Source organism: Orcinus orca, chromosome 9 (genome assembly GCF_937001465.1).
Source record: "Orcinus orca chromosome 9, mOrcOrc1.1, whole genome shotgun sequence".
Taxonomy (NCBI): domain Eukaryota; kingdom Metazoa; phylum Chordata; class Mammalia; order Artiodactyla; family Delphinidae; genus Orcinus; species Orcinus orca.
The window spans coordinates 11755915-11782303 of NC_064567.1; the positions used below are offsets into that span (position 1 = coordinate 11755915).

General features: G+C 49.4%; 1 protein-coding gene across 1 annotated transcript in view; it reads left to right on the forward strand.

Annotated features, from left to right (window-relative positions):
- The first annotated feature begins 2438 nt into the window (after positions 1–2438).
- The window catches only part of TRPV5 (transient receptor potential cation channel subfamily V member 5), a 28609-nt gene continuing 4658 nt past the window's right edge, over positions 2439–26389 (forward strand). The window contains exons 1-13 of the mRNA XM_049714734.1: positions 2439–2722; positions 4671–4768; positions 4909–5031; positions 5502–5639; positions 5927–6025; positions 6176–6351; positions 6737–6883; positions 8777–8989; positions 20488–20574; positions 20681–20757; positions 21006–21171; positions 21375–21441; positions 23166–23434. Of these exons, the coding sequence (XP_049570691.1) occupies positions 2442–2722; positions 4671–4768; positions 4909–5031; positions 5502–5639; positions 5927–6025; positions 6176–6351; positions 6737–6883; positions 8777–8989; positions 20488–20574; positions 20681–20757; positions 21006–21171; positions 21375–21441; positions 23166–23434 (1941 nt within the window). The 5' untranslated portion in view covers positions 2439–2441. The remainder of the gene's footprint in view (positions 2723–4670; positions 4769–4908; positions 5032–5501; positions 5640–5926; positions 6026–6175; positions 6352–6736; positions 6884–8776; positions 8990–20487; positions 20575–20680; positions 20758–21005; positions 21172–21374; positions 21442–23165; positions 23435–26389) is intronic.

A 26389-nucleotide genomic window follows, 5' to 3' on the forward strand; every position in this document is an offset into this window, starting at 1 on the left:
AATGGAAAAAAATCACTAACAACCTCCTGGCTATTTTGGGGGAGGAGCCTCTTGGTTCAAGGCTAAATGAGAAGCCATCTCCGGCTCTGTGAGTTTGCCTGGGGAGGGTAGTTGGGCGTCGGGGTGTCTTACGGGGGCGGCTGGAGAGGAAAGAACCGGGTGGCACCGCTACCACTGCCCCCATTCCCTCACCACCCGCCTGCCTGATGCCCTGTGCTGAGGAGATAAATCCTTGTAGGAAACCAGGGACCCTTTCCCATTTTTTTCTTATTACAAAAGTATGTTAAAAAATTATGAAAAACGAAAAAGGCAAATAATTCCACCATCCAATGACAATTCCTCTTCATGTTTTAACGGATGGTATTGAAATTCTTCCCCTACGTGGCTGTGGGCAGGTGGGGTGGGAGGGTATGACCTAAACATTGAAATCTGGGTTTATATGTTTTCCTCCTTCTCATCCCATCAGAAAAAGAGATCTGGCTCCCTTGGCACCAAGGGTCTCTGGGATAAGACAGGGAAGTCGGGGCCCTGCACCAGCTCTTACACACTCGTGCTAGACCCCGAGGCATCATCTTGCAGGGAAGCTGCTACCTGAGGGAGAGAGCTTGTAGGACTCCTTGCCTGCAGAAAGCTGCCGGAGAATGAGGACGGATGAGAGGAGAGAAGGAGAAGAGGGTGGCGATGCAGGACCTGCCAAAGGGTATGGGGGGACGGGGAGGGAAGCCAGAGGACAGAAGAGGAGAGAACTCCTTAAAGATGAGGAAGGCCATTTCTGAATCTCAATCCTACCAGGTAGGACGGGAGGGACAGCTTGGTCCCCTTCAGGCAGCTTGTTCCTGCCCCTCTCGTTGGAGAGGACAGTGCAGGCAAAGGAGCGCAAGTGGGAGGGGGAGGCCCACGCATGGAGGGGGCCCCCCTTTCCTCCTCCGGGACCGGAGAACCATGCCCTTGGTGGCCAGCCCTGCACACCTGCTCTGTGCGGCTCTGACCGGGCCCTCCCGCCTCCACTCCCTCCAGGACTAGCATTAGGTCTTGAGTGTTTCCCGGGCAGGTGTTCCTTTCCTCTGCCGGCCTCTTATCAGCACATCTACACCCCCAGCTCACCCTTATCGCTCCCTCCATCTCCTTAGACTGCAAGTCCCAAGGCTTCAGAGGTCATTGCAATCCCACACTACTCCAACCCCCAGCAAAGCAGAAAATGTCCCACAAGGTGACCCCTCCCCCTTCCCAGCCGGCATCTCCCCCCTTCCCGAGGGAGAGCGTGCTTCCTCGTCTCGGGCACCTCATTTCTTATTTTCCTTTCAATTTTCATCCCTCTCCAAAGGTAATTTTGTCCATCCTTCAGTCTCTAGAGACGCGCTCTCTTTCTTACAGCAAAAGAAAGGAGAGGTCCCTGTTCCTGAAGACCTCCGAGGTGGAGGGTCCCCAGCCTCTCATCTTTATAGACAGGAGGCTCCCAAGAGGCCACGAGGTCTGACGGGTGATTTGGACCTAAGGTTCCACCTTGCACGCCAGCTCCAGCTTTGCCACCAGCCGTGGGCAATCACACGCACATCTCCCTGCTCTGTCTTCTCATTTAGGAAACAGAACCTTCAGCCTGTTCCCAGGTACCTCGCAGATCTACTGAATGACTGCAATTCAATAACGTGGATATACCTCTTGGAAAACGACAGGAAGAAAAGTGGAAACTGTCGTACCATAAAACAATTGAACACTGTCTTGTCTTTATACGCATACTCCTCCTGTTGACTTACTCCCGGAGAGAGTCCCAAGATTTCCTCCAAGTTCCTGCTGTTCCGCCTCTGCGGGGATGCAGGGCTCTCTGAGGTCTCCTCTGACTGGAAGGGAGGAGCTGGGAGGGAAGAGGGGTCACTGGGCTGTGCCAGGAAACCTCCTTTGAGGCAGGGCTGCAGGGCTGCAGGGTAGAGGGCAGAGGTGACCACAGCTCAGACAAGCAGGTCTGGGGGCTTTTGAGCTCATCTATAGAAGAAGAATCAACTGTCCTTGAGCTGTTGATTGTGCTTTACAGACGCTTCCATGAGAGCATGTAAGTGTTACCCGATTTTCCAGATTAGAAGGTTAGAAGACTGAGGCTCACCTAACTGCTTTGCAAGGACTCAGAGCCAGCATCCAAACCTGGACCTGCCTGATTGTGGAGCTGGAGGGCTTTGCTTCTGTACTCTCTTGCACCCAAGGTAATTGCTCACCTGGCTTGTGGGACCCACCCTTAGGCTCCCAGTCCAGATTCCTGGGCCACACCCCTCTCCTGTCCCGGTCTCAGCCGCCCTAGCCCACTGATAGGAACAAAGTCCTTCCCCCTCCCCTCCCAGCTCTGGGGCAGGCTCTGTGCCCCAGGGCTCTCTCCAGAAAGAGCTCCTCCCCTCCAGGTAAAGCCTCTCTCTCTCCCGGCAGGGCCCCCAGTCCCCTCAGTGCACGTGCACATGTCCCCACAGCCCACACAGGGCACCCTGGAGATACACTCGCTCTGCATCCCAGCCCCTGCCTGCTCGCCCCCACTCCAGCTGCTGCCGAGTCCTAGACCCGCTCCCTTGAACCACATCCCCGTAACTTGCCGGTGCCCGAAAGGAGAAAACATGGGGCCCCCTCCACCCAAGGCCAGGGGACTCTGGATCCAACTCCAGAAACTTCTGACCTCCTGGCTGGCGGGACAGCAAGACTGGGACCAGCATCTGGATGAGGCCTACATGCTGCAACAGAAGAGGTAGGCTGCCCCTCCTCTCCCTGAGCCTCAAACCCTCTGCCCACTTGGGTCTTTCTCCCCGCCAGGGCACTCCAGAGTTCAGTGCCAGGCACCGGGATGGGCCCAGCGCACCTGTCACCAAAGCCCGGCTCCTCTGTCAGTGCCGGCGGGGTGTGTGGCACTGGGCCACAGGCAAGAGGGGGCGGAATGATGCCAGGGCTCTCGCCTGGTGGAGAAGGGGAGTGGGGGACCTAGAGGGACCAGGCAGGAGAAACCAGGAGGTATGGCAGGTGGGTGCGGACTGGTGGGGAGCGGGGTGCTGGGGAGGCGCCGAGATCCTGTGGGTTTTGGGACACTTGTTGGTTGAAGAGAGAGTGCGGAATCACTGCTAACGGGAAGGAGAGGTGATGACATGCGAACAGGGGAGGAGAGCTCTGGTCTGTGTAACACCTGGAGCTGGCCAGCTACTGGGGAAACCCAGGTGACACTGGGGAGGCCCAGAGGGGACTCATAGAGTCCATCCATCTTTTACTGAGTCTCCTGGGTGCAGGGCTGTGCTAGGTCCCATGGAGACAGAGATCGAATAAGGCCTGGGCCTGTTCCTAGAGCAGTTCAGGCAGGACTGGTGCCCCGAGGGCCAGAGCATTTCATGGCCAGCCCTGAGGTCCAGATCCTGGAAGACCAGCCGGGGCAGGGACCCATCTTGAAGGCAGGCCTCTGCCGCGGGGTGTTCGGGGGACTCGTCTCTCGTCGGAGAGTCACCGTGAGCAGATCTGGGGGCAGCCAGGGCTGGACTCACGGGCAGTGGCTTCTCCAGGCCAGAGGCCTGAGCACCAAGGCTGTGAGCAGAGCTCTCAGCACAGGGGTGGACTCTGCAGTCCTGGCCCTGGTTGCTCTGAGCTGGACACGCTCACACAGAGGGTCTAGGTGAGATGGTGGAGGGAGCTGGCCCTCACTCTGCCGGAAGAGCACTTCCCCGAGGGGCAGAGCTGAGCTCTACCTTGAAATCAAAACTTCTCCTTCCAATAAAAAGCTTCTTTCCCCTGGCTCCTGGGACCATTGGAAGAGAGGAACTGGGGGCTGGGGGACATTGCAGGAACCACCGGTCAGTCTGTTTTCCTGCCCTTCACCTCTCCCCGCCCGACCCTCTACCTACCATCCTGTGTTCACCTTCAGAGCCAACACGCACTTGCCCAGCAGGAATCGCCTTCAGCTTTATCTCCTGTTTGGCTCACCCAGGTGGGGGAGAAACAGAGATTAACCGGCAGAGGTACCGCAGGATGGATATCTCCACAGGCTCCTCCCACCCACCCCGAGATGCACATGCTCAGAGAAGCTCACAGCTGCGCCCTTCCTCAGTTACAAGCAGCGTGTTTAGATGCTTGGGTAACCGTAGGAGGGATAGATCCTTCACAGCCCACCTCAAAATTTTCTCTCCCTCCCGCAGCAGGAGTGTGCATCCAAACAGCCCCCAGGAGAGTCAGAGCTTCGGCGGCTCCCAAGCCTCCTACCTCTCAGAGCTGGCCTGTCTCTCAGCCCCCTTCTGGTCTCTCAAACTCCCCTTGGCTAAAGAGAGCTGCTTCAGCAGGCCTGGGAGCAGGGATGAAATCGGACAGAAATTCCCTTTCCCCCACCTGCTCTAGATCCCCAAGTTCCCAAAACAGGCCCACCAGGACCACTCCTTCCGTGGCCCGAGCCCTCCTCCCTCAGGCATGCTACCCCTCTTTCAGCTGAGCCACGAGGCCCCCCACGTGGGAAGAAGTGGCACGATGTGACCACACGGGGACCCTGAGACAGGCTCTTGCCCCAGGCTGACCCTCAGCTAGAGTCCAGGAAGCAACGCTGCAATGGGTCACTGCACACGTTGTGGGACCCGTGTCTGTCCTAGGCACACACTGTCTCTGTTCCTCTCTGCCCTTGACCTCTCTGCCATTCTGTCTCTTCCTGACTCTTGTTCTTCCTCTCCCAGGATTCGAGAGTCTCCTCTGCTTCGGGCAGCCAAGGACAACGACCTGTGTGTCCTGAAGAAACTTCTGCTGGACCGAACCTGTGACTTTCGGCAACGAGGTGGGATGAGAGTTTGATGTGATGGCGATGGGGCAGAAGCCCCTGCCCCTCCCCTACCCAGGGCTCTGAGGGCTCCTGCAAAGGGGCCTTGGAGCGTGTCTCTGGGAAGTGTTTGATGCTCGTGTTTCCCTCCACTCTAGGAGCCCTGGGGGAGACGGCGCTGCACGTGGCGGCCCTCTATGACAACTTAGAGGCCGCCATGGTGCTGATGGAGGCCGCCCCGGAGCTGGTCAAGGAGCCCACCATCTGTGAGCCGTTTGTAGGTGAGGAGCCTGAATGGGTTTTCAAGGTGGACACAGGTAGGAGAAGGTCTGAAGTCATCTCTTAAAATGAGCCTCAGAGGGTAGGTCGGGGAAGGAGTGATGGAGGTTCAGGAAGGTCTCCCTTGAGTTGGAAGGAAGGCAAAGGTCCTGGTCTTGGCTTTGGGTATCCGTGACCTTCTTGAGCCATTTATTATTTCCCTTCCTCTCCTTTCATGTTCCCTGAAGGACAGAACTCTCTTTCTTTCACAGCAGCACAGTGATTACCTTTATGTGCCAGCCCCAGTAGTCGAGGTGGGGACAGCTAAGTGAACTGCTGGAGGGATGACTTGCTCTCAGTCTCACACCACTCTGCTGAGTCGAGGGCAGAAATCCATGCGAGGATCTGTCAGGGATCTCCTGTAAGCCAGGTGGACGCTGTGTCTCTGAGAGAACTGGGAACAGACCCCGTGACTGAGGGCTCTCTTGTCCAGGTCAGACGGCACTGCACATAGCCGTCATGAACCAGAACGTGAACTTGGTGAAAGCCCTGCTCGCCCACGGGGCCAGCGTCTCTGCAAGGGCGGTAGGCTCAGCGTTCTGCCTCAGTCCCCACAACCTCCTCTACTTTGGTGAGAGCCAGGGCCAGGGCTGGGAGGGTGGGGAGGGGGCCAAGAGCAAAGGGAGGGCAGGCTGCGGGGGCTCCATGCCGGGGGAAGCTGGGAGGGGTCCGCCCTCCTCAGGCTGAAGGCCAGAGCCAGCCCCCGACGCAGGGCCCCCTGCACCGTCCCCGCCTCTGGTTCTGCTGACAAGCGTCCCCAGGCCCAGAGCTGAGACATGGGGAGGGAGAGGCAGTCCCCTGGAGAGACTGCCCATCCCAGCCTGCACCCTCAAGCCACGGGGCCCTCTGCACCCCCAGGGGAGCACCCTTTGTCCTTTGCGGCCTGCATGGGCAGCGAGGAGACCGTGAGGCTGCTCATTGAGCACGGCGCTGACATCCGGGCCCAGGACTCCCTGGGTGAGAGCCGGGCTGGAGGGGGAGCTGGGTTGCAGAGGAGGGGCCGGGACAGCCCTCAGGTCCACCGGGCGCGGGGTGGGGGTGGGGGTCATGGGGAGCATCAGGGACTCTAGTCTCGGTGGCCATGTGACAGCCCGTGTCCTCCCCCAGGAAACACAGTGTTGCACATCCTCGTCCTCCAGCCCAGCAAAACCTTTGCCTGCCAGATGTACAGCCTGCTGCTGTCCTACGACGGGCGCGGGGACCACCTGCAGTCCCTGGATCTCGTGCCCAATCACCAGGGCCTCACCCCCTTCAAGCTGGCTGGAGTGGAGGGCAACACCACGGTGAGGGACCCGCCCCCAGTCCCCCCGTGTCCTTCTCATGACCCTTTTTCCAAAACTCTCCAGAAGGGTGGTGGTCCCTCACCTCCCAGCACCATCATAAAATCCTCAGCCTCAGAAGTTCCTGACTCAGGAGGATTCGAGAATCTTACCTGAGAGGATCTGCTGCGGGAACCCAGAGTTCTCCTCCCCTCACCTGTTCTCTTCTTTCAGATCTTCCTAGGGTTTGTGGGAAGGAAAGGGAGCCCAAAAATTAAAAGGTTCATGTCAACAGAGCCTTGTCAGTTCTCACCTGTCCATCAGTCCCAAGGAGTAAGCGACCATGCTGTTGCCCTTGACGTGCTCCTTATACGCTGACCCCCCCCACCTCACCCCTCTGTCCACACAGATGTTCCAGCACCTGATGCAGAAGCGGAAGCACATCCAGTGGATGTGCGGGCCGCTGACCTCCACTCTCTACGACCTCACGGAGATCGACTCCTGGGGAGAGGACGTGTCATTTCTAGAGCTTGTGGTCTCCTCCAAGAAGCGAGAGGTAGGGAGCTGTCGGGTGTCGGTGCAGAGCCTGTCCGTTTGCTGAGATCCTGGGCTCCAGACACTTCCCTGCCCTGTAATAGATGGAGAAGAGGACGGACTCCTGGGACCTTTGGGGGGAAATGCCAATCGACACCCCTTTCCTAACTCCACTCTCCCTCTGCTTAGCTCTGGTTCCTTCCACTTACCTTTCTCATACTAACGTCGCATATGAGGAACTCTCCAAATGGAAATTGCTTCCTACCATTCATTCATTCATTCATCCTTTCGGCATATTGAGCTTCTTGCTGTGTCCCGGCCACTGTACCAGGAATTAAGAATACAGAAGTAAATAAAACACAGTTCCTTTCAATCACCTTTGTCAGTTGCCCATCCCCGTCCTCAGTCATTGTGATAGGGTACCACATAGAGCATCATAAGGGTCTGTACTATGCACAGTGGCAGCAGATGGAGGTGGGTTTATCTTGGCTTGGACAGACCAGAGAAGATGTCACAGAGGATGTGCTTGAGCTGGGGCTTCATGGAGGAGTTGGGAATCACCAGGAAGATGAAGAAAAAGAGAGCTTTCCAGAGAGGGAAAAACACGTAGGTCATGCAGACAGTACTGGATTGAGTGATAGGAGGGAAAGGAAAGTCTGTTGAAGACTTATGGGGGGGAGAAAATCGTTTGTGTTTTCTGGAACCTCCAAGATGGTGGCAAAATGTAGTTCCCTTTGTGTATCTGCCGCCTGACAGCTTCCTAGGAACCCTTCTAGAGCCCAACTCAGGGGATCACTGGTGCTACTGAGCAGAGGAAAAGGTGAGTGGCTGGTTGGTATGAACTTCCTCAGGGCAGGATCTCTTAGGAATCGGAACCCCAGTCCGTCTGGTGGATTGTGTCACCACAAATCCTCGGTCTCTGATTCCAGCTGGTTCTCAATGTTCTGCTACAGGTTTTATTCTTGTCTTGGTCAGCTATTCTATTCCCTCAAAATTCCTTTCTAGCTCCTTCTATATCCCTCAGTGCCTTCACCTTCAGTTCTATGAGGAGACCCAGATTCGTTCATTATGATGCAAATAGAGGCTCTCTGGCTGGAGCTTCTTCAGCTTCTGCCTTGTCCTGCCCAACAGATCTGGAAACTGCCCACTGTCTCTCTCCTTCCCTCTAGGCTCCATGGAAAAGGTATTCTTTCTGCTAGTGAATACTCCCGCCAGCTACGCTCTGACTTTGCCTTCTCCTACTTTCTCAGATGTGTTGCGCTGTCCATCATCCTCTCTCAGAGCATCTGTAACATCTCACTGCCTACTTACGTCCGAGCATGAGCCCACCTGGCTGAGATTATGGCCACTCCCCACTCTTTGTGTCCTCTCTTGCTCCTCTCGGGTCCACAATACTTGTAGAGCAAATCTGACTGCCTCCTTGCTTGAACCTTGCAATTGCTTTCCGTTGCATTCAGAAAACAAAGTCCAACTCCTTACTTTGGCATTCACGAGGTACCGTGATCTGGCCCTTAGCTGCTTCACCCGTGATAACCCCTGCCCACCCCTCCAACAGGTTCTGCCATATCCCCAGCCACACCTCATCTGTCAATGTCTTCTCGCACCTTCCTGCCTTGGCACCTGCCGCTACTTTATGGAATGACCTTGCCTGACTGTCCCTTCACTCAACCATTTACGGCTCATCCTTCAGAGCCTCTGTGGTGCTATAGGTCCTGGTGTTTACTTCTGTCATGGTTTATCTCCAGCACTACCGTGAGGCCTAGCGTACAGTAGAAGCTGACTGGTTGTCCGTAAAAGAAATGACAGACGAACTGAATGCGTGATCATGACCCTGCCCATCTGGGACCCAGTGGGAAACCCAGCGCTGCTTCTCGCTATGGTGGTCACCCCCAGCTGCACTCTTCTTCCATGGCAGGCTCGCCAGATCCTGGAACAGACCCCAGTGAAACAGTTGGTGAGCTTCAAGTGGAGGAAGTATGGGCGGCCATACTTCTGCATCGTGGGGGCCCTGTACGTGCTCTATATGATCTGTTTCACCATGTGCTGCATCCATCGCCCTCTCAAGCCCCGTAGTGGCAACCGCACAAACTCCCGAGACATCACCATCCTCCAGCAGAAGCTGCTCCAGGTGACTCTTCTCAAGAGGGGATGAAGGGAGCTGGTAGCGTGGGGTGATGGCGCTGGAAACCAGGAGCAGCTACCTGGGAAAGATACCACTCACCTGGCTGTGGTGGGGGCAGGTTCCTGATCACCCAGGCAGAAATGAGGAGGGAGAGAAGGGGACCAGAGTGGGGGCTCGATGAGTCAGAGTGGGCTTGTCCAGGGAGCGATGGCTTCCTTGTGAACTTTGAAAGAATGCTTGGTACTATAAGCGTCATACTTTTGTAAAATTCCTTGTCATTTACTAAGAGGACCAGACGTTTGTAAATGTGACCTTCAGCAGAAACCGTGCTGTTGTAAAGGGAAGAAAACTGTGCTCCAGGTCCATGTCTGAGTCTGTTTCTGGTCTGTTAGGGCAACACAGGCATCTTTCTGGCCTGCATTCTCTTCTGGGCACTGTCAGTAGGAGCACACTGGCAACGATGTTATCAGCTGTCTGGCCACCTGTCAGGTGTGCTGCAGAAGGATGCCTGGACTGGGTAGCAGGTGGAAGTACATAGTCTCTAAGGTCCCCTCTGCTCTTGTGGGCTTGCCATTCTGTGGGTCACCCTCAGAGACCTGGGGTGAGGATGACTGAGTAGAGGTGTGGAGTAGATGTCAGGCTCTGCTGTTGGAGAGCAAACCCCTTGGCATGACAGAAAGAGCAGGCTCTTGTGCATACTTCTGGGCATATACATTCAGCACTGGGTTCGTTTAACAGGTAACCGAAATTCTTGTCCTAGTGACTGAAAATAGCTGAAAGGGAGTGAAGGCATGTGGGCAGAAAGCAAAAGACAGAGGAGGAAGAATTTTGCCAGGCGAGTAAGAGCTTGATGAGTGGAGACTTATGCCCAATGCAGGATGGGCCAGCCACCGGTATAGCTCAACCTGGACTTGGAAGAGGGGTAGTTTGGGATAGTTAAGGAGCAAAGAACCTGAGTCAAGTTAGACCAAAGAGAGTGGATGCACAGAGAGAGAACAGGGCGAAGAGCCTCACTGAATCCTCCAGTAGGTCGAGACACTCCATGCTTCTGCAATTTCCTCTCGGTAGGTATACAGTGTGCTGTCGTATCCAGAGCCTCTGTCTCTCACAAAGCAGGGTTTGCTGCCTGGAGAAGACAGGCCCGAGTCGGGTGGGGCTGCCTTGTTAGAGGCGGGCAGAGGCGTGCTCAGGGGAGGTTGTGTTCCATGCATCTCAAACTAGACATGAAGGTTGTCCCTGGTGTGGAGACCACACGACAGGAAATAAGGACATTTAGGAGGTGGCCAGCTGAGACAGGCGAGTGACTAGCAACGGAGGGGATGGGTAAACATGGGGGTGGCTGGACTTTTCCAGCCTTCTTGGTTCTATTTCCTCAGATGCATTCTTTTCCACCCTTCCTTTGTTTCAAACTTACTTGGGGGATTTTCTGGATCTAGAATGTAGATAGCCTTCTAGCCTAAGAGCTGGGTGACGCTGAGCAACTGATTACCACTGAGTCTTCTTCCTGTGTGTCTCTTTCTCTTTGGGGCAGGACTAATTATGTACAGACCTGTTCCTTTGACCCAGATAGTCTAAATTATTATTAGGACATCCCTCCCCTTGCCTCAGGACTAGGTGAAGCATAATTACAGCTAAGTGCACGAACTTTCCTTCTGTTTGCTCTCCTGTTCCTTCCTTGTCCCCTTTGGCATTTTTACCCTTTTGCCTTCCACTTCGATTAAAGCCACTTTGGCCCAAAGAGAAGACTCCTGACTTTCAAATATTCTTTTCTTGCTGGGGGAGTGGACTTAAGAATGCTGCCCTAAGAGGTTTGAATAGCAAAGAACATCAGTGAAGGTCTGTGTCTTTTGACGTTACCCCTTGAGCCTTGGTCCTGAGTTGATGGAACCCCTGAGCTTCTCTTATTCAGTCGGAAGTCAGTCGGGATGAGATCGGGGGCTCCCAAACACATCACCGCGACTTGAAAGATTCTGCTTTCGTGACGTACCACGTTTGTTAAATAATGGGAAATTCTTTTTTTCTACATTTTTATTACTTAAAAGTCTTAGAAAAATGAAAATGTACCAGTCCAGGGTCTTGGCTTGATGAATGCAATTGTCGCCACATTAATTAGCCCATGAAGCTTTTTCTTAGTTAAATGAATACTTTTATATCCCATTATATTAATAAATCTGGACATATGGAACTCTTGGTCACTGTAGGATTTCCTCTTTGGGTCTCGTGGGATCTAGAAAAGTCGCCGGGCTCCATGAGAGTAGCCCAGAACACCATCTCAAGACAGTTGAAATGAAAGAAAATACTCCTTTATTTATATGAGGTGGCACGAGGTACATGAAAGCAGACATATATGAGGGTAAAGTCAGTTTATCTCTGTGCAGTTTTGGAGATAATCTCAGCGTCTTCACTCTAAGATGCCTCATTGTTCAGCCATAAAAGTTATGCTTTTCCAGGGTTTCCCAAGAACTGTATAATTACTTAGAGTTCATTTTCTGTCTCCATTCAGTGTCTACTCGGTTTAGGCAGGACACCGTGCACTGTGGTCCTGGCTCTCTTAGGTTTCCAGGTGAGCAGAAAGTTCAAAGTCTGGGATTAAGCAGCGTAGGTTTGAGTCCTAACTCTGAAACCAAATAGCTGTTTGACCTTGGGCAGATCCTATCTCTTGCTAGATCAGTAGTTTTTAACCAAGACTACACATTAGAAACATGGGACGCTAGTAAAAGTACGGGTTCCTAAGCTGCCCCACACCTGACAGATTAGAAAGACTGAAGCTGAGGTCCAGGCAACAGTACTTTGAAGAAATTCTTTGAGTGATTCTCATTCTTAGCTCGGACTGAGAGCTTCTACTCAGCTTTCCAGTGTGAAGTCGATCACTCTGAGCATTTAGAGCCCTGATTTGCTGTTCAGCAAGAGGGCGTTGATCTCCCATCATCAGATTTCCTTTTTGTGTCTTGAAGATTTCCTTTATCTCTCCGCTGCCCTTTTCCCAAAATCGCTTTGCTAATTCATTCACTACACAAGTAATCACCAAGAGCCTAGTGGGGCCTGAACATTGCTGTAGGTGTTGGAAATTCAACCTGGTCTGAGCAAAACGCAAGTAACCTCTGCCCTTTTGGAGCTTACAGACTGGTTGACATTAATTAAATGAATAGATATTGCAACCTGTGATGGTTACAATTCACATGATTTTTTCCTATGATGAGAAAACAGACAGCGTGCTGAGAGAGCTTATAACAGGGGCCTGGGCACTCTGGGAGGTCAGAGAAGGCTCCCCTGAGGAAGGTAACTGAGCTGACATGTGGGTATGAATTAAAGGTGGAAAGTGAGTTCTAGGCAGAGAGGATGCATATACAAAGGCCCTGAGGCAGGAAGACCCTTGCCAGTGTCTAGGAACTGACGGAAGATTGGCTAGGGTAGAGGGAGCTGGGGCAGGGGCCTCCAGATGAGACGGTCCTGGCAGATCTTTCCCCAAACTTTCCCAAATCATACAGGACCTTGCAGGCCCTACTGAGGATTTTACTCTTTACCCTAAAGGTAGTGAAAGGCTCAGAAAGATTTTAAACAGGGGAGATGCTTGATAACACTTTTGTTTCAGAAGAATGTCTCTGTAGGGTGGAAGACAGGTTTGAGGGGGACAGGGAAGATGTGGGGAGACCAGTTAAGAGACTATTACAGTTCAGCAAGCAAAGATAATGGTAGATTGGGCTCAGGATGTGATGGGGGGACGGAGAGAAGGGGTTGGCATCAGGGGACTTAACAAAGGTAAGATCATCACTACTGCACAGTGGATGGGATGTAGCTAGGGAGAGGACGTGGCAGGAGTGACTCATGGGTTCCATTTATTTTAAATCCTCCTCTACCTGTCACGGTCAGTGGGTTTGCTTTTTCTACACATCACAATTCCTCATACGCTCTCGACAGTCCAAGGCACTACAGCTATTTGAAAACCCAGTTGATCTCCAACTCTCTACTGCTTTACTCAGGGGTCCTAAGCAACTCACTCTGGAACAAGCACGGCAAAGTAAAGACAAGACAGAGGTGAGGAGAAGCAGGGAGCCTGGTAGATAAAAATAACATCTACTGGGTGTTCGTTTTGCACACTTGATGTGCACTTACCAGTGCCTCTGAGATCTTATTAAAATGCAGATTCTAAGAATAAGGCTGGCGTGGGCCCTGAGATTCTGCATTTCTGACTCACGGCTGGGTGATGCTGACATTGTGATTCTGTGGACCACATTTCAGATGACAAAGCATAACACCATTTGATCCTCATAGATACCTTAGTAAGTAAATACAATTATTATTACCATTTTAAAGATGGTGACTCTGAGGTCAAGAGAGGTTTAGTACTTCGGTAAAGACACTCAGCTAGTAAGGGCAGCGCTGAGGTAGGGGTTCTGGTCTGTGTCACCTCAGAACCTTTAATACGAAGCCAGGCATTTCTCCCTCCAGAGTGATGTGCTCAGTTCCAGGCTTCTTCTTTGGAGGATTCACTGCGTGAGGAACTCATGTCTCCAGGCTTTGAGAGCTAGCCAGGGCCTGGCACACTCACCTGTACCTGGGCACACCTGATAGTTCCCTGCCAAGATAAGGAATGCTGACGAGCAGGGGTGGGGATCCGGATCTGGGATTGTCTCCAACCTCTAGCTCCTGAGCTACTGTCTGGGCTCTAGTTCTGACACTAGGCCACGGTTTTGATGTGATTAACTTTTTGGTGGATAGGGTGCGTCCTGCTTCTGTGGGAATGGGTAAAGACTCCTCAGGAACGAGCAGACCTTTCCCAAGTTCATCTTCCTGAGACAACACAGGGGCTAGGACATGGAATAAGCGCTTGGAAAGTAGACTTAGATGGAAACCAGGAGATCTTGCTCTCTTTTGGGCCCAGTGGTTCTCAAGTGGGGGTATGTAGCCAGAAGCATTTACATCTAAAAAAGGAGATGCTGGGTCCCTGCTCCAAACGAATTGAAATAGAGTCCTCAGGGTTGGCATGGACACGTGTGTTGTAACAAAGCTTCCAGCTGATTCTGATGGGTGGCCTGGTTAGGAGCCCCTGCGCAGTTTAGAGGATGAGAGTAACTCTTCATGAGGAACCAGCAGGTCTCTTTCTGGGAGCTTAATTCCTCTGTAAGAATCTTGGGGAAAAAAGAGGGTCCAGGATGGGGTTTGACAATTGTTTCCGGTGCGTTCCCCCTTCCTCGTGGTTACACTTGCTTCCCACCCTTCCCCACAGTGGTACCCAGGCTCAGCTAGGCCCACCCCTCTCTGGACATTTCCTTCAAGACAGTGAGCTGAGTCAGCTGGTAAGTGAAAACACTCTGTTGGCCAATTCTCAGCAAAGTAGGACCTGTCCTCCTCCGCAGGGGATCTGGCTGTGGACAACTCTTAAAATCCTGAGCCATGTAAAGAGGTAAAGGATTCCAGTCATTGTTGAATGACATTTATTGATTTATTTTTGCGGTACGCGGGCCTCTCACTGTTGTGGCCTCTCCCACTGCGGAGCACAGGCTCCGGACGCGCAGGCTCAGCGACCATGGCTCACGGGCCCAGCCGCTCCGCGGCATGGGGGATCCTCCCAGACCGGGTCACGAACCGGTGTCCCCTGCATCGGAAGGCAGACTCTCAACCACTGCGCCACCAGGGAAGCCCTGACATTTATTTTTTAAAGGGGCTGAGGGGAGTATTTTCTTAGTGCATTATTAGCTGAGCCTGCTTAGGCAACCTTGAGCTAGGAATCTGGAAATTCCAGACAAGCCCACTTCATTGTCATCCTTTCCGCCATTTGCCTCCTGGCTCCCACCTCCTGATTCCCTTTTACCTCCCTTCCGCAACTCTTAGATCATGCTCAGCGTGCACCTGTCTGTTCACCTGCTCCCTCGTCTCCTTCCTTCTTTCCTTTCTTATGAATGCAGCATCTGCTGTGTGTGCATTGTGGACAAAAAAAGAAGTTAGAGGTCCCTGCTCTCAGGAAGCTCTAAGATTCCTGGTGAGACATGGAATGTCCAGACAACTGCAGTGTGCTGGGGAAGGGCTGTAACCAGAGACCGGCACCGTGATCCTGCAGGGGAGACACCTGACCTGGCCTTGGAGGGGCAGGAAAGGAGACCCAGGAGGAATGCTGTGACCTGGGTCTTGAGGTTGAGGGTGAACCAGAAAAATGTGGTGGAGGCAGGCATTCTAAGAAAAGGTCACAGTCCACACGAAGACCTGACTTAACAACAATAATTCAACGTGGCCAGAGCTCACACAGAGCACGGGGACCTAGGGCAGGAGCCAGACCAGCAAGGGTTCTGTACGTCATGCTCAGTAGTCTGAGTCTTATTTTTTATTCTTATCTCACAATGCACACTTCTAAGTAAAAGAACACATGTGCAACCAGCAAGGGTTCTGTACATCACGCTTGGTAGTCTGAGTCTTATCTTTTATTCCTATCTCACTATGAGCACTTCGGAGTAAAAGAATACACGCCCATGATTTAAAAATCAAACGGCAGGGCAGGTATAATGAGGATCAAGAGTGCGCTGGCTCGCCGGCCTCACCCGTGCCTTACTTCCTGAAGGCAACCAGTGTTTACATCTTCTAAGTTCTCCACCCCTGTTGTCACCTCTGCAACTGCTGAATAATGCACTTCTATCTCTATTCATTAATTACATTTAGACATCAGCTATCGAATTTCTACTCTGATAAGGATTTAGAGAATACCCATCGCTCCCATCTCCCCCTCATGTTTATTCCAAAGACATGGTGGAACTAGGAAAGGCATTAAACAGAGAAGCCATGGGGTGATGTTTGCATTTGAGAAAGGTTAGTCCAAAAGTGAGGTGAGGGGGGATTGGATGCAGGGTGCTGTGAGTTTGCATTAAGGCAGTGGTGCGATGGATTGAGGGCCAGGGCAGCATTTGAAAGAACTGGGAGGCTAAATGAACGGGACCTTGAAAATGAGTGTCTCTGTTCATTCACTTTGTTAAATATACCCTTGATCACGAAACCTTTTCATAAGAACCACAAATCTAGAAAGCTGCAGATCAATCTCTCCCTGAAGACAGGAAATCTTGAATACAATCCCCAAAGAATAAACTTCTAAAAAATTCAAAGAAAAACTCATTACCGCTTTGAGTTTAGGGTTTAATTCTAGAGGGGCAAGGGTGGTTGATGAAGAGGGCATTCTTATTATCAGTTCAACAGACATTAGAAAGTCATTTGTTAAAATTCAATACCCCTGTCCATTTTAATTTTATTAATTTTATTTTTTTATTATTTTATTTATTTATTTGGCTGCATTGGGTCTTTGTTTCTGTGCACGGGATTTCTCTAGTTGAGGCGAGCGGGGGCTACTCTTTGTTGCGGTGCATGGGCTTCTCATCGCCGTGGCTTCTCGTTGCAGAGCACGGGCTCTAGGTGTGCGGGCTTCCGTAGTTGTAGCACTCTGGTTCAGTAGTTGTGGCTCGCAGGCTTTAGAGTGCAGGCTCAGTAGTTGTGGCGCACGGGCTTAGTTGCTCTGCGGCATGTGGGATCTTCCCGGACCAGGGCTCGAACCCATGTCCCCTGCATTGGCAGGCGGATTCTTAACCACTGCACCACCAGGGAAGCCTGCCCCTGTCCATTTTTAAAACACTAAACTCTTTCTCAACTTTGAAAAGAGTATCTATTCCAAATGAGAGCCAACATTACATATGAGTGTGAACCGCTAGAATTCCCCTTGAAATCAAAGAAAAGAAAAATGTTTTAAAAGCCCACTACTATCGTTATTTTTTCAGCTTTAATGAGGTATAATTGACAAAAGAAATTGTAAGATGTTTAAAGCGTTCATCGCAGTGATTTGATACACGTATAAATTGTGGAGGGATTCTTATCTAGTTAATTAACACATCCATCACCTCACATATATACCTTTTTTGTTTTTGGTGAGAATAAGTTCTGCTCTCTTAGCAAATTTCAATTGTATAATACCGTGTAATTAACTACAGTCACCTTGTTTTACCATTAGCTCCTCAGACCTTAGTCGTCTTATAGGTGAAATTTTGTACCCTTTTACCAATCTCTCCTTATTTTGTCCACACCCCCATGCCCTGGCAACCACTTTTCTACCCTCTTTTTCTAGAGTTTGCCTTTTTTTTTTTTTGATTCCACTTGTAAGCGATACCATGAGGTATTTGTCTTAATCTGATGGGCTTATTTCACTTAGCATAATGCCCTCAAGCTCCATCTGTATTGTTACAAATGACAGGATTTCCTCTTTTCTCATGGCTGAATAATATTCCGTTTTATATATATGTGTGTGTATATATATGTATATCACATCTTCTTTATCCATAATCCATTGACGAACACTTAGGTTGTTCCCATATCTTTGCTATTGTGACTAATGTTACAACTTACATGGGAATGCAGGTGTCTCTTCCAGATTCTGTTTTCATTTCCTTTGGCTGTATACCCAGAAGTGGAATTGCTGGATCATGTGGTAGTCCCATTTTTAATTTTTTGCGGAACCTCTATTCTGTTTTCTGTAGTGGGTGCACCAATTTACATTCCCACCAGTAGTGTACAGTGATTCCTTTTTCTCTACATCCTTGCCAACACTTGTTATTTCTTGTCTTTTTGATTATAGCCATCCTAATAGGTCTGAGATGATATCTCACTGTGGTTTTGATTTGCGTTTCCCTGATGATTAGTGACATTAAGTACCTTTTCCATACCTGTCAGCCATTTGTATGTCTTCTTTGGAAAAATGTCTATATTCAGGTCCTCTGCCCATTTTTGAATCGGATTGTTTGGGGGTTTTTGTTACTGAATTGTATGAACTACCATTATTTTCATTGCAACTTTTGCCCATGTATATTACCTTTTGTTTTCCAGAGAGCAATTAAAAAAAAATAAAACCCTACTAAAGGGTCTGTGTCTTGGAGAGCAGCAAGGAAGGGGGCTCGCAAGAGACTGTGGCGCTCGGCATTCTGCTTTTAAATAGAGGACCTTTGGGGACAGAGTGGCAGAGGCAGCTAGCTACTTTAGGGCAGTCAGATCCCAGGTGGAGCAGAGGCAAAAGCCTGGGGTCTCTGGACACCTCTGTTACTCACTGGTGAACTTGAGCAGGGCAACTCCTACTCGCAAAGGAACACGTTGAACAAGCAAAGGGGTGCTGGTGAGGGGCAGCCCCAGAAGGAGATTACGGTAACCAAAACTGTCCCCAGTATTCTCCATTAGGATTTTGCCTTTTTGTCTCCTGAGGGAGAAAGCTGATGCCACTCTCTCGCTTTCCTCTAGGGGGCACTGTGGTTCCCACAACTCTCCTGGCCAACTAGTGCAGTCCTTTTCTTCTTAGTTGAAACAAGGAAAAAGGTTGGTAGCAGTTTTCCAGACGTATGCAACCAAGGTCCAAAGCTTTTTTAAAGTTTAAAAATTTTGTACAGACACATATATGGCACAGATGCCGTTATTTTATTTCTATATTTAATGTTATTTTGTTCCTATAGTTAATGAACTTATTATTTATACTACTACCTGATTCTCAAAAGGAGTTGGCCTGTTTTACAATGAAAGACGATGCTCTAGGAACATTAAGATCACCAGACCCATGATCTGAATTTTAGGATGGAGGAGAGGGGATGCAAAGATAGTTGTTTGAGCTGGGGGTAAAAAAAAAAAAGAGAGAGAGAGAGAGAACACTGAGCTTCCTTGGAAGCAAGGCAAAAGGGAAACGTCCCACTATATGATAAAATAAAATGTGCCACTTTCTCAAGAGAGATAAACGTCAGAGAAGTTTACAGAACATCAGTTCTTTAAACAACAACAACAAAGGAATTGATATCTAGTCACAGGTTGTTAGATCATATTGTTTACTAGATACGTAGTCACCAACTCCTTTTCTGGTCTTCCCTGGTCCCATATGATCTACCTGAAACATTTCCACCACCTGTTGGTAAGTCTGGTCCTGTTCTTCCCTAAAGACTATATCCTTGGCTTCTTCTGAGCTGACACACACCCTCTGAGAGGCCACAGGATGCTTCGTGGGTGCCTTCTTTATACCATAGATCACCTCCCGCTACATAGCATCTCTTCCTGTTTCAAAAGCTATGCCTCTCACTGGACCAGGGTGTACACTGCTGAAGTAGCCTGCAGAAGGATGCTGAGAGGTTCCAGTTTATCGGCAGGACAGAGATGATTAGCATTTCTCATGCTTAATGAGGGATCACGTCCTTCCCAGGTTAGATCATCCTCAGGGACTCTCAACTCCTGTCTTCGGTGCACAATTCAGAGATGTGACCGTGGAGAATAGAGTTCCCAAAAGTCTAAGGGGTACTCGAATGGGTTGAAATTGTTTGTATAGTTTCACGTGAGAATTACGTATATATGAGCACAGTTTTCCTGGAAAGAGGATCTGTGGTCTTTATGATATTCTCAGATGGGCTCATAACTTCAAAAAAGTTAAGGAGCATTATTGTAGAATTCTATTGCTGTTTCTGGGTAATATTGCAAGCCTTTTCCTGTGAAGTAACATGTGCAGAGGAGGGTGGTTTTTATTCCATCTTGACCTTAGGACTGTACCTTCTACTCCTACTGTCCCGGATAAGGCAGGGCCCTTCCTCAGAACTGAAATCCATATATTGTCTTTAACCCTTTGCTATATTGCCCAATCATAATAAGACCACAATGAATATATCTATGGCGCTCTGTGGTTTATAAAATACATCCAAATACATCTCATTTGGTCTTCACGATAACCCTGGGAGGTAAGCATTATAGTTTCCCTTTTACAGATGAGAAACCCCAAGCTCAGGGAGTTTAGTGACTGATTCAAGGTTTCACTGGAGCTAACAGGTGCTGGGTCCATACGGGAACCTGAATTCTGTGATGTGTTTATATTCTACTTGCTGGCAACCGCAACGAGATTGGAAAAGCTGGCCTTTCAGCATAGCTGAAATCAGCCCAAACCACTAACACCTCTTCCTGTTGGTTTAGCCTTCTTAACTTGATGCTGTGAAATGTGACCTCAGCCCCTCAGTACACACATCATCATAAATAACTGCTCACAACATACATATAAGAGGTGACTTCCTAGGCGGTTCCTCAAGTTGTTAGCATATGGAACATATGCATATGAAGCCTTGGTTACTTGATGCCCTGGTCACAGCCTGAGCCGCAATGGCAGGGCGGGTGTTGATGGTGTTGGTAAGGGGAGCTTTTCTTCACCTTGGGTAGAGTTGAGCTGCGTTAGACCACTTACTCAAAAGGACTTGACTCTCAGACCATCAGAAAGCACTTCTTTTTTTTTTTTTTTTTTTTTTGCGGTACGTGGGCCTCTCACTGTTATGGCCTCTCCCGTTGCGGAGCACAGGCTCCGGACGCGCAGGCTCAGCGGCCATGGCTCACGGGCCCAGCCGCTCCGCGGCATGTGGGATCTTCCCGGACCGGGGCATGAACTCACGTCCCCTGAATCGGCAGGCGGACTCTCAACCACTGCGCCACCAGGGAAGCCCCAGAAAGCACTTCTTATCCTGAATTTCTCACCACAGGAGGCCTATGTGACTCAGCAGGATAAAATCCGGCTGGTGGGGGAGCTGATGACGGTCTTCGGGGCTGTGATCATCCTGTTCCTAGAGGTGAGGTGCAGCTGTGCTCAGGCGGAGGCCACCCACCTGAGGCCTCAGACTGAACTGAAGTCTATATCGATCATTGTTTTGTTTTGTTTTCCTGGCCTTTTCCCAGATCCCGGATATCTTCAGGGTTGGTTTCTCTCGCTATTTTGGACAGACTGTCCTCGGGGGGCCGTTCCATGTCATCACGTGAGTGTCCTTCCTTCCAGCCCCCTGCCTTCCCTTGCCAGAAATGTCCCAGGTCTCCCAGTCCCTCTCTGGGACCCTCACTTCCAGGGATTTTTCTCTAGCGGGCTTGTGTGTGTGATGGTGTATGTGTTTAGGTATGAAGACTGAGCCTGAGTGTTTGGGTCCCATGTAAGTCAGTGCCATGCTGAAGGGGACCTAGCGTATTTCCAGCCCTCCTCTCACTTCCCCCCTCTCTGCTCTCCCCCCAGCATCACCTATGCCTCGCTGGTGCTGGTGACCATGGTGATGCGGCTTTCCAACACCAACGGGGAGGTGGTGCCTATGTCGTTCGCCCTGGTGCTGGGCTGGTGCAGTGTTATGTACTTTGCTCGAGGATTCCAGATGCTGGGTCCCTTCACCATCATGATCCAGAAGGTCAGTGCTTTCCCCAGAGTTTCCTCTGGCTTCAGACATTGGACGTTTCCCAGACAGAGGGAGGGAGTGGGAGCAAAAAGGAAAATGCTGCTCGGAGTGGACGTGGTGGAACTCCGGTGACTTCCAGTCTATCAGCAGTAGCTGCAGAGAGGCAGGTGGAGAAAGGATCCCTCCACCCTCCCTCCCCTCTCTGTTTTCTGTAGATGATTTTCGGAGACCTGTTGCGTTTCTGCTGGCTGATGGCTGTGGTTATTGTGGGATTTGCCTCAGGTAAGAGCATCACTCTCTCCTCCATCAGATCATCGGATTCAGTTCTCCAGAAAGTTCTCTCTTGCTCTCAGTTATTTCTCCTTTGCAATCCCTTTTGCTTTTTTCCCCCTGGTGGAAGGTGAATCAAAAAACACACTTGCACTCTTTGGATCTGAGTCACTCAGGTTGGCCTAGAGAGCAGACTCATGGGCTCTGAATTTCTGGGCCAGTAGCATTCATGTTGACTAACTGCCCTGCAAGATCTTTAAAGGAGAGATAGAAAAAGGGCTTTGGAGAGAGAAGAATATTAAACAAGAAAGACTGGCCAGTCGTGAAAGGTGCCGTAGGCAAAAAGTCTGGTATTTAACTCTACTATGTTTACACTTCAGAAGAAGAAACGAAAAGCATTCACTAACACGTACGGTGCCCTTTTTTCCCCTATGTGTGGTCAGAGTTGAAAGAAAAGAAAGGAATTTGAAAAAGGAGGTACAGAAAAAGGGTTTGGAGATTGTGAAGAATGAGAAAGGAAAGCAGAAGAGCTGTGAAGAGAGGCTGGGAGAAGAATGCCCAGTGGGGACCCAGTCACGGACCAAGACACAGGGGGAGGGTGCCAGAGAGAGGAGGAGAGGAAACATCCGGAACAGAGCAGACAGAGCAGAGGGAGGGAGAGCACAAACGAATGAGTGGAAGACAGTTCTTAGGGAAAGGAAGGAAGAGGAAGGAAGAACAAAAGGCAGCAAGGCTCACCCAGTCCTCCATGTCTGCAGCTGAACCTCCAGAAGGCAGGTGGATGCACCTGAGGACACGTGAAGACCTACAACCCTAAGGACAATGACTTTCAGTACAGAGGACGCCATGCCTGTCCTAGGCATTCCCCTGCTTCATGGGGGTTCCCACGAAACAGTACACTGAAAAACTACACCGAGATCTGAACTCTGAGAGGGTCAGACTTTGATAGGCTGCCTGTTTGGAGGGTTCCTCATGCACCCTTCCTCCCCACCCTCTACTCCACCTGCAGCTACACTTATGCAAAATGAGGAGCTATAACAGAGTCGTTTTCTGTAGATCTCCTAAACCATCTCTTCTTCGTCGTTGCAAAGCCATGCTTTGTCATAGACCCTAGTTCTGCTCTTGGGGTCACCTTATTTATAGTTCCATTCCCCACACAGAGATGGGTCTTTTAGAGGTTCTAACGCTGTAGTGAGTTTCCAGGATGCCCAGTGCCATCCAGTAGGCTACACGCTGAGCAGGGAAAGCTTTTTTATGATGGTCCAAGCTCACCCAGGAAATCTCAGAGCAATGGCTGGTTATCTAGAGGATACTGAGATTGTTTTTAAAGGTGCTTTTCTTTTAGCCCTTTCATGTGCTCAGTTCTTTAAAATTGTTGGAGATTCCATGCATTCTTGTAACAACTTGCCTTTTAAATATTTGGTTCTAAAATGTAAAACCCAGTTAGGTGACATATACTATATTGATAGATCGATCAATAGATAGATATTTGCTAAATTCTGAGTATTACTGGTATGATAAACTTGGTCATAGGACATCTGAGGGTTAGCCAGGTCCACAGGGAAAATGGGACTTATATGTGTAATTCTACATTTATGTGCCTATGTGCATATATGTGCTTGTGTGTAAATGTATGGAGATATATACTGGAGGTAGAATGAATGCTGACCAGGCCCGTGCTTATTGTGATAACTCCCCATTTCCTGATCTCCATGCCCTCTTCGTGGGCGGAGCAGCGTTCTTTATCATTTTCCAGACAGAGGACCCATCCAACTTGGGGCAATTCTATGACTATCCCATGGCGCTATTCAGCACCTTTGAGCTTTTCCTCACCATCATCGACGGGCCTGCCAACTACGACGTGAACTTGCCCTACATGTTCAGCATCGTCTACTTTGCCTTTGCCATCATCGCCACACTGCTCATGCTCAACCTGTTCATTGCCATGATGGGCGACACACACTGGCGGGTGGCCCATGAACAGGACGAGCTCTGGAGGGCCCAGGTGAGTTCATTAGGGTTAGTCTTTTTTTTTTTTTAATTTTATTAGAGTATAGTTGATTTACAATGTTGTATCAGCTTCAGGTGTACAGCATATTGAATCAGTTATACTTGTATATCCACTCTTTTTTAGATTCTTTTCCCATATAGGCCATTACAGAGTATCAAGTAGAGTTCCCTGTGCTATACAGTAGGTCCTTATTAGTTATCTGTTTTATATATAGTAGTGTATTTATGTCAATCCCATACTTACAATTTATCCCTCCCCCCCTTGTCCCCTGGTAACCATAAGTTTGTTTTCTACATCTGTAACTCTATTTCTGTTTTGTAGATAAGTTCATTTGTACCCTTTTTTTAGATTCCACATATAAGTGATATCATATGATATTTGTCTTTCTGTGTCTGACTTACTTCACTCAGTATGACAATCTCTAGGTTCATCCATGTTGCTGCAAATGCCATTGTTTTGTTCTTTTTATGCCTGAGTGATATTCCATTGTATATATGTACCACATCTTCTTTATCCATTCCTCCGTTGATGGACATTGAGGTTGCTTCCGTGTCCTGGCTATTGTTATTAGTGTTAGTCTTTCTAAGGGGCAGGGGATGGAGAGAAAACTCAAAGTGGAATATGCCACGGTAGATGACTCTTAGGAGAGTCACGGAACAACCCCGTGGGGCTGTCACCTCAACAGAGGTACTTTTGGATAGATGGAGGGGACTTTTAGCCAAAAGTCTTTTTTTATCTAAAAGAGTGTAGGATGGTAGGATAGGGTTAGGATCAACACCCAAGAGCACAGAGGAAGGGTAGATGCAGGAGCCAACCTTGAATCCAGTGGGAACTAGAAACTGTTTTGTTCTTATATGTTCTAGTTTTTAACTTGGACCTTATCTTCTATTTGCTTCTGTAACTGTTTCTCCATAATCTTTTCCTTATATCATCATAGGCTAATAAAATCTTAGAGTTGGAAGTGCCTTTAGTGGTCCCCTAGTTGAGCTCCTACCCAACATATACTCATTTATTGGTCAGAGGATCATTCAGTATCTTCTTTAATGATGATGAGGATCTTATTATCATGTGGATTTGGGTAGAGGTTGGAAGGAGAGAGCTTTTTTATATTTCAAAAGTTTTTGTTATTAGAAAATTCCATATTGCATTGAGCTGAAACCTATCTTTCTGTAATTCCACTCTTTGGCCCAAGTTTTTTCTTCTTGTATAATGCGGAATACACTCTCCCATAGGAGCACCATTCAGATATTTGAAGACAGTCATCATGTATGCCCTCAGACTTTCCATTCATTAGCAGTAATTATTTAGAGCCTGTTTTGTGTTGGAAAATGTCTAGGATCTGGGGACGCAGGCATGATGATGTAGTCTGTGCCCTCATGGAGCTTACCATCTGGCTGGGCAGACAAACATTAAATGAATGACTTCACAGAAAACTGTACAATTAGAATAGCAAACGTGTCATAGAGACGTGAAGATGCTAAAAACAGGAGGCAACAGAGGAGTTTGACTGGAAAGTTAGGAAATGCTTTCCTGATGGAGTGACATTTAAGATGAGCCCCTAAACGTGGGTAATAATTAGTCAATTAAGAAGAATGAGGGGAAGGGATGGAGGTTAGGATTTGCATCCATTGGGACTCTTGGCTACAGGGACAGAAAACCAAACTCAAATAGACTTAAAAAAAATTGGGCAGTGGGAAGAGGGTGTGTTGAGCCTCATAACTGGAAAGTTTAAGGAATTAAATCAGCTTTAGACATGGCTGGCCAGAGTCTGGATCTCCATTTTATACTTCAGCTTCTGTTCTCTCTTTTGTCCTCTTTTAAGTCAGTCTCTTGCATCATGTTGGTGAGATAGCTGAGAGAAGCTCTAAACTTACAAAGGAATGAGCAGGTGCACTGTGTTCCAAATTCCAAGGGCCCATTCTTATCGTATTCTGTGTGTCTCCCGATGCTGTGGACCTGTAGCTTTTAAAAGAGCATCTCCCCCTGCCGCCCGAACCCATCTCATTGCAACAAGTTTGATCATAGGCGCAGGTGGTGGTGGTGGTGGTGGTGGTGGAGTTTGGGGGAGAATAGACTAATTAACCAGGGCTGTGTGAAGTCCAGTCTACTCTAACTGATGGACTCAGAGTAGAGAAGGAGTGATTCTCTAAATGAAAACTGGGTTCTCTTACCAGAAGGTGGCGGGGGGTGCTGAATGATGGCACAAGAAGAACAATAAATGTCCTTTTCAAGATAAAGAAAAAGCGCTGTGCAGGGAGAGGGAATAGAATGATTGAAAATCCTGAGGTTGGGGACTTGCCTGGTGGCACAGTGGTTAGGAATCGTCCTGCCAATGCAGGGGACGCGGGTTCGAGCCCTGGTCCGAGAAGATCCCACATGCCACGGAGCAACTAAGCCCGTGCGCCACAACTACTGAGCCTGTGCTTTAGAGCCCGCGAGCCACAACTACTGAGCCCGCGTGCCCAGAGCCCGTGCTCCACAACAAGAGAAGCCACCACAATGAGAAGCCCACGCACCGCAACAAAGGGTAGCCCCTGCTCGCCGCAACTAGAGAAAGCCCGCACGCAGCAACGAAGACCCAGTGCAGCCAAAAATAAATAAATTAATTAAATAAATTCCTATATTAAAAATAAAGAAGTCATATCTTTAAAAAAGAAAAGAAAAAAAAAAGGAAAAAAAAAAAAAGAAAAGAAAAGAGAAAATCCTGAGGTTGGAGGGAACTCAGCGCAGCTAAGAAACAGAGAGAAGGCCGAGAGAAGTGTGGAGTGCCGAGAAAGACGGGGCGGAAGAAGACAAAGTGGGGAATTGAGCTGCTTTAAGGATTCCTAGCTCTTTCAATGAATCAAGCTTCCTGAGCCCAGTCCATCCTGACTGACCCTCTGTTCAGACCTCCTGTATCCTGGGCCTTTCAAAGCTGGAATGGCCCTGATATGATTGGAGGAATGCAGC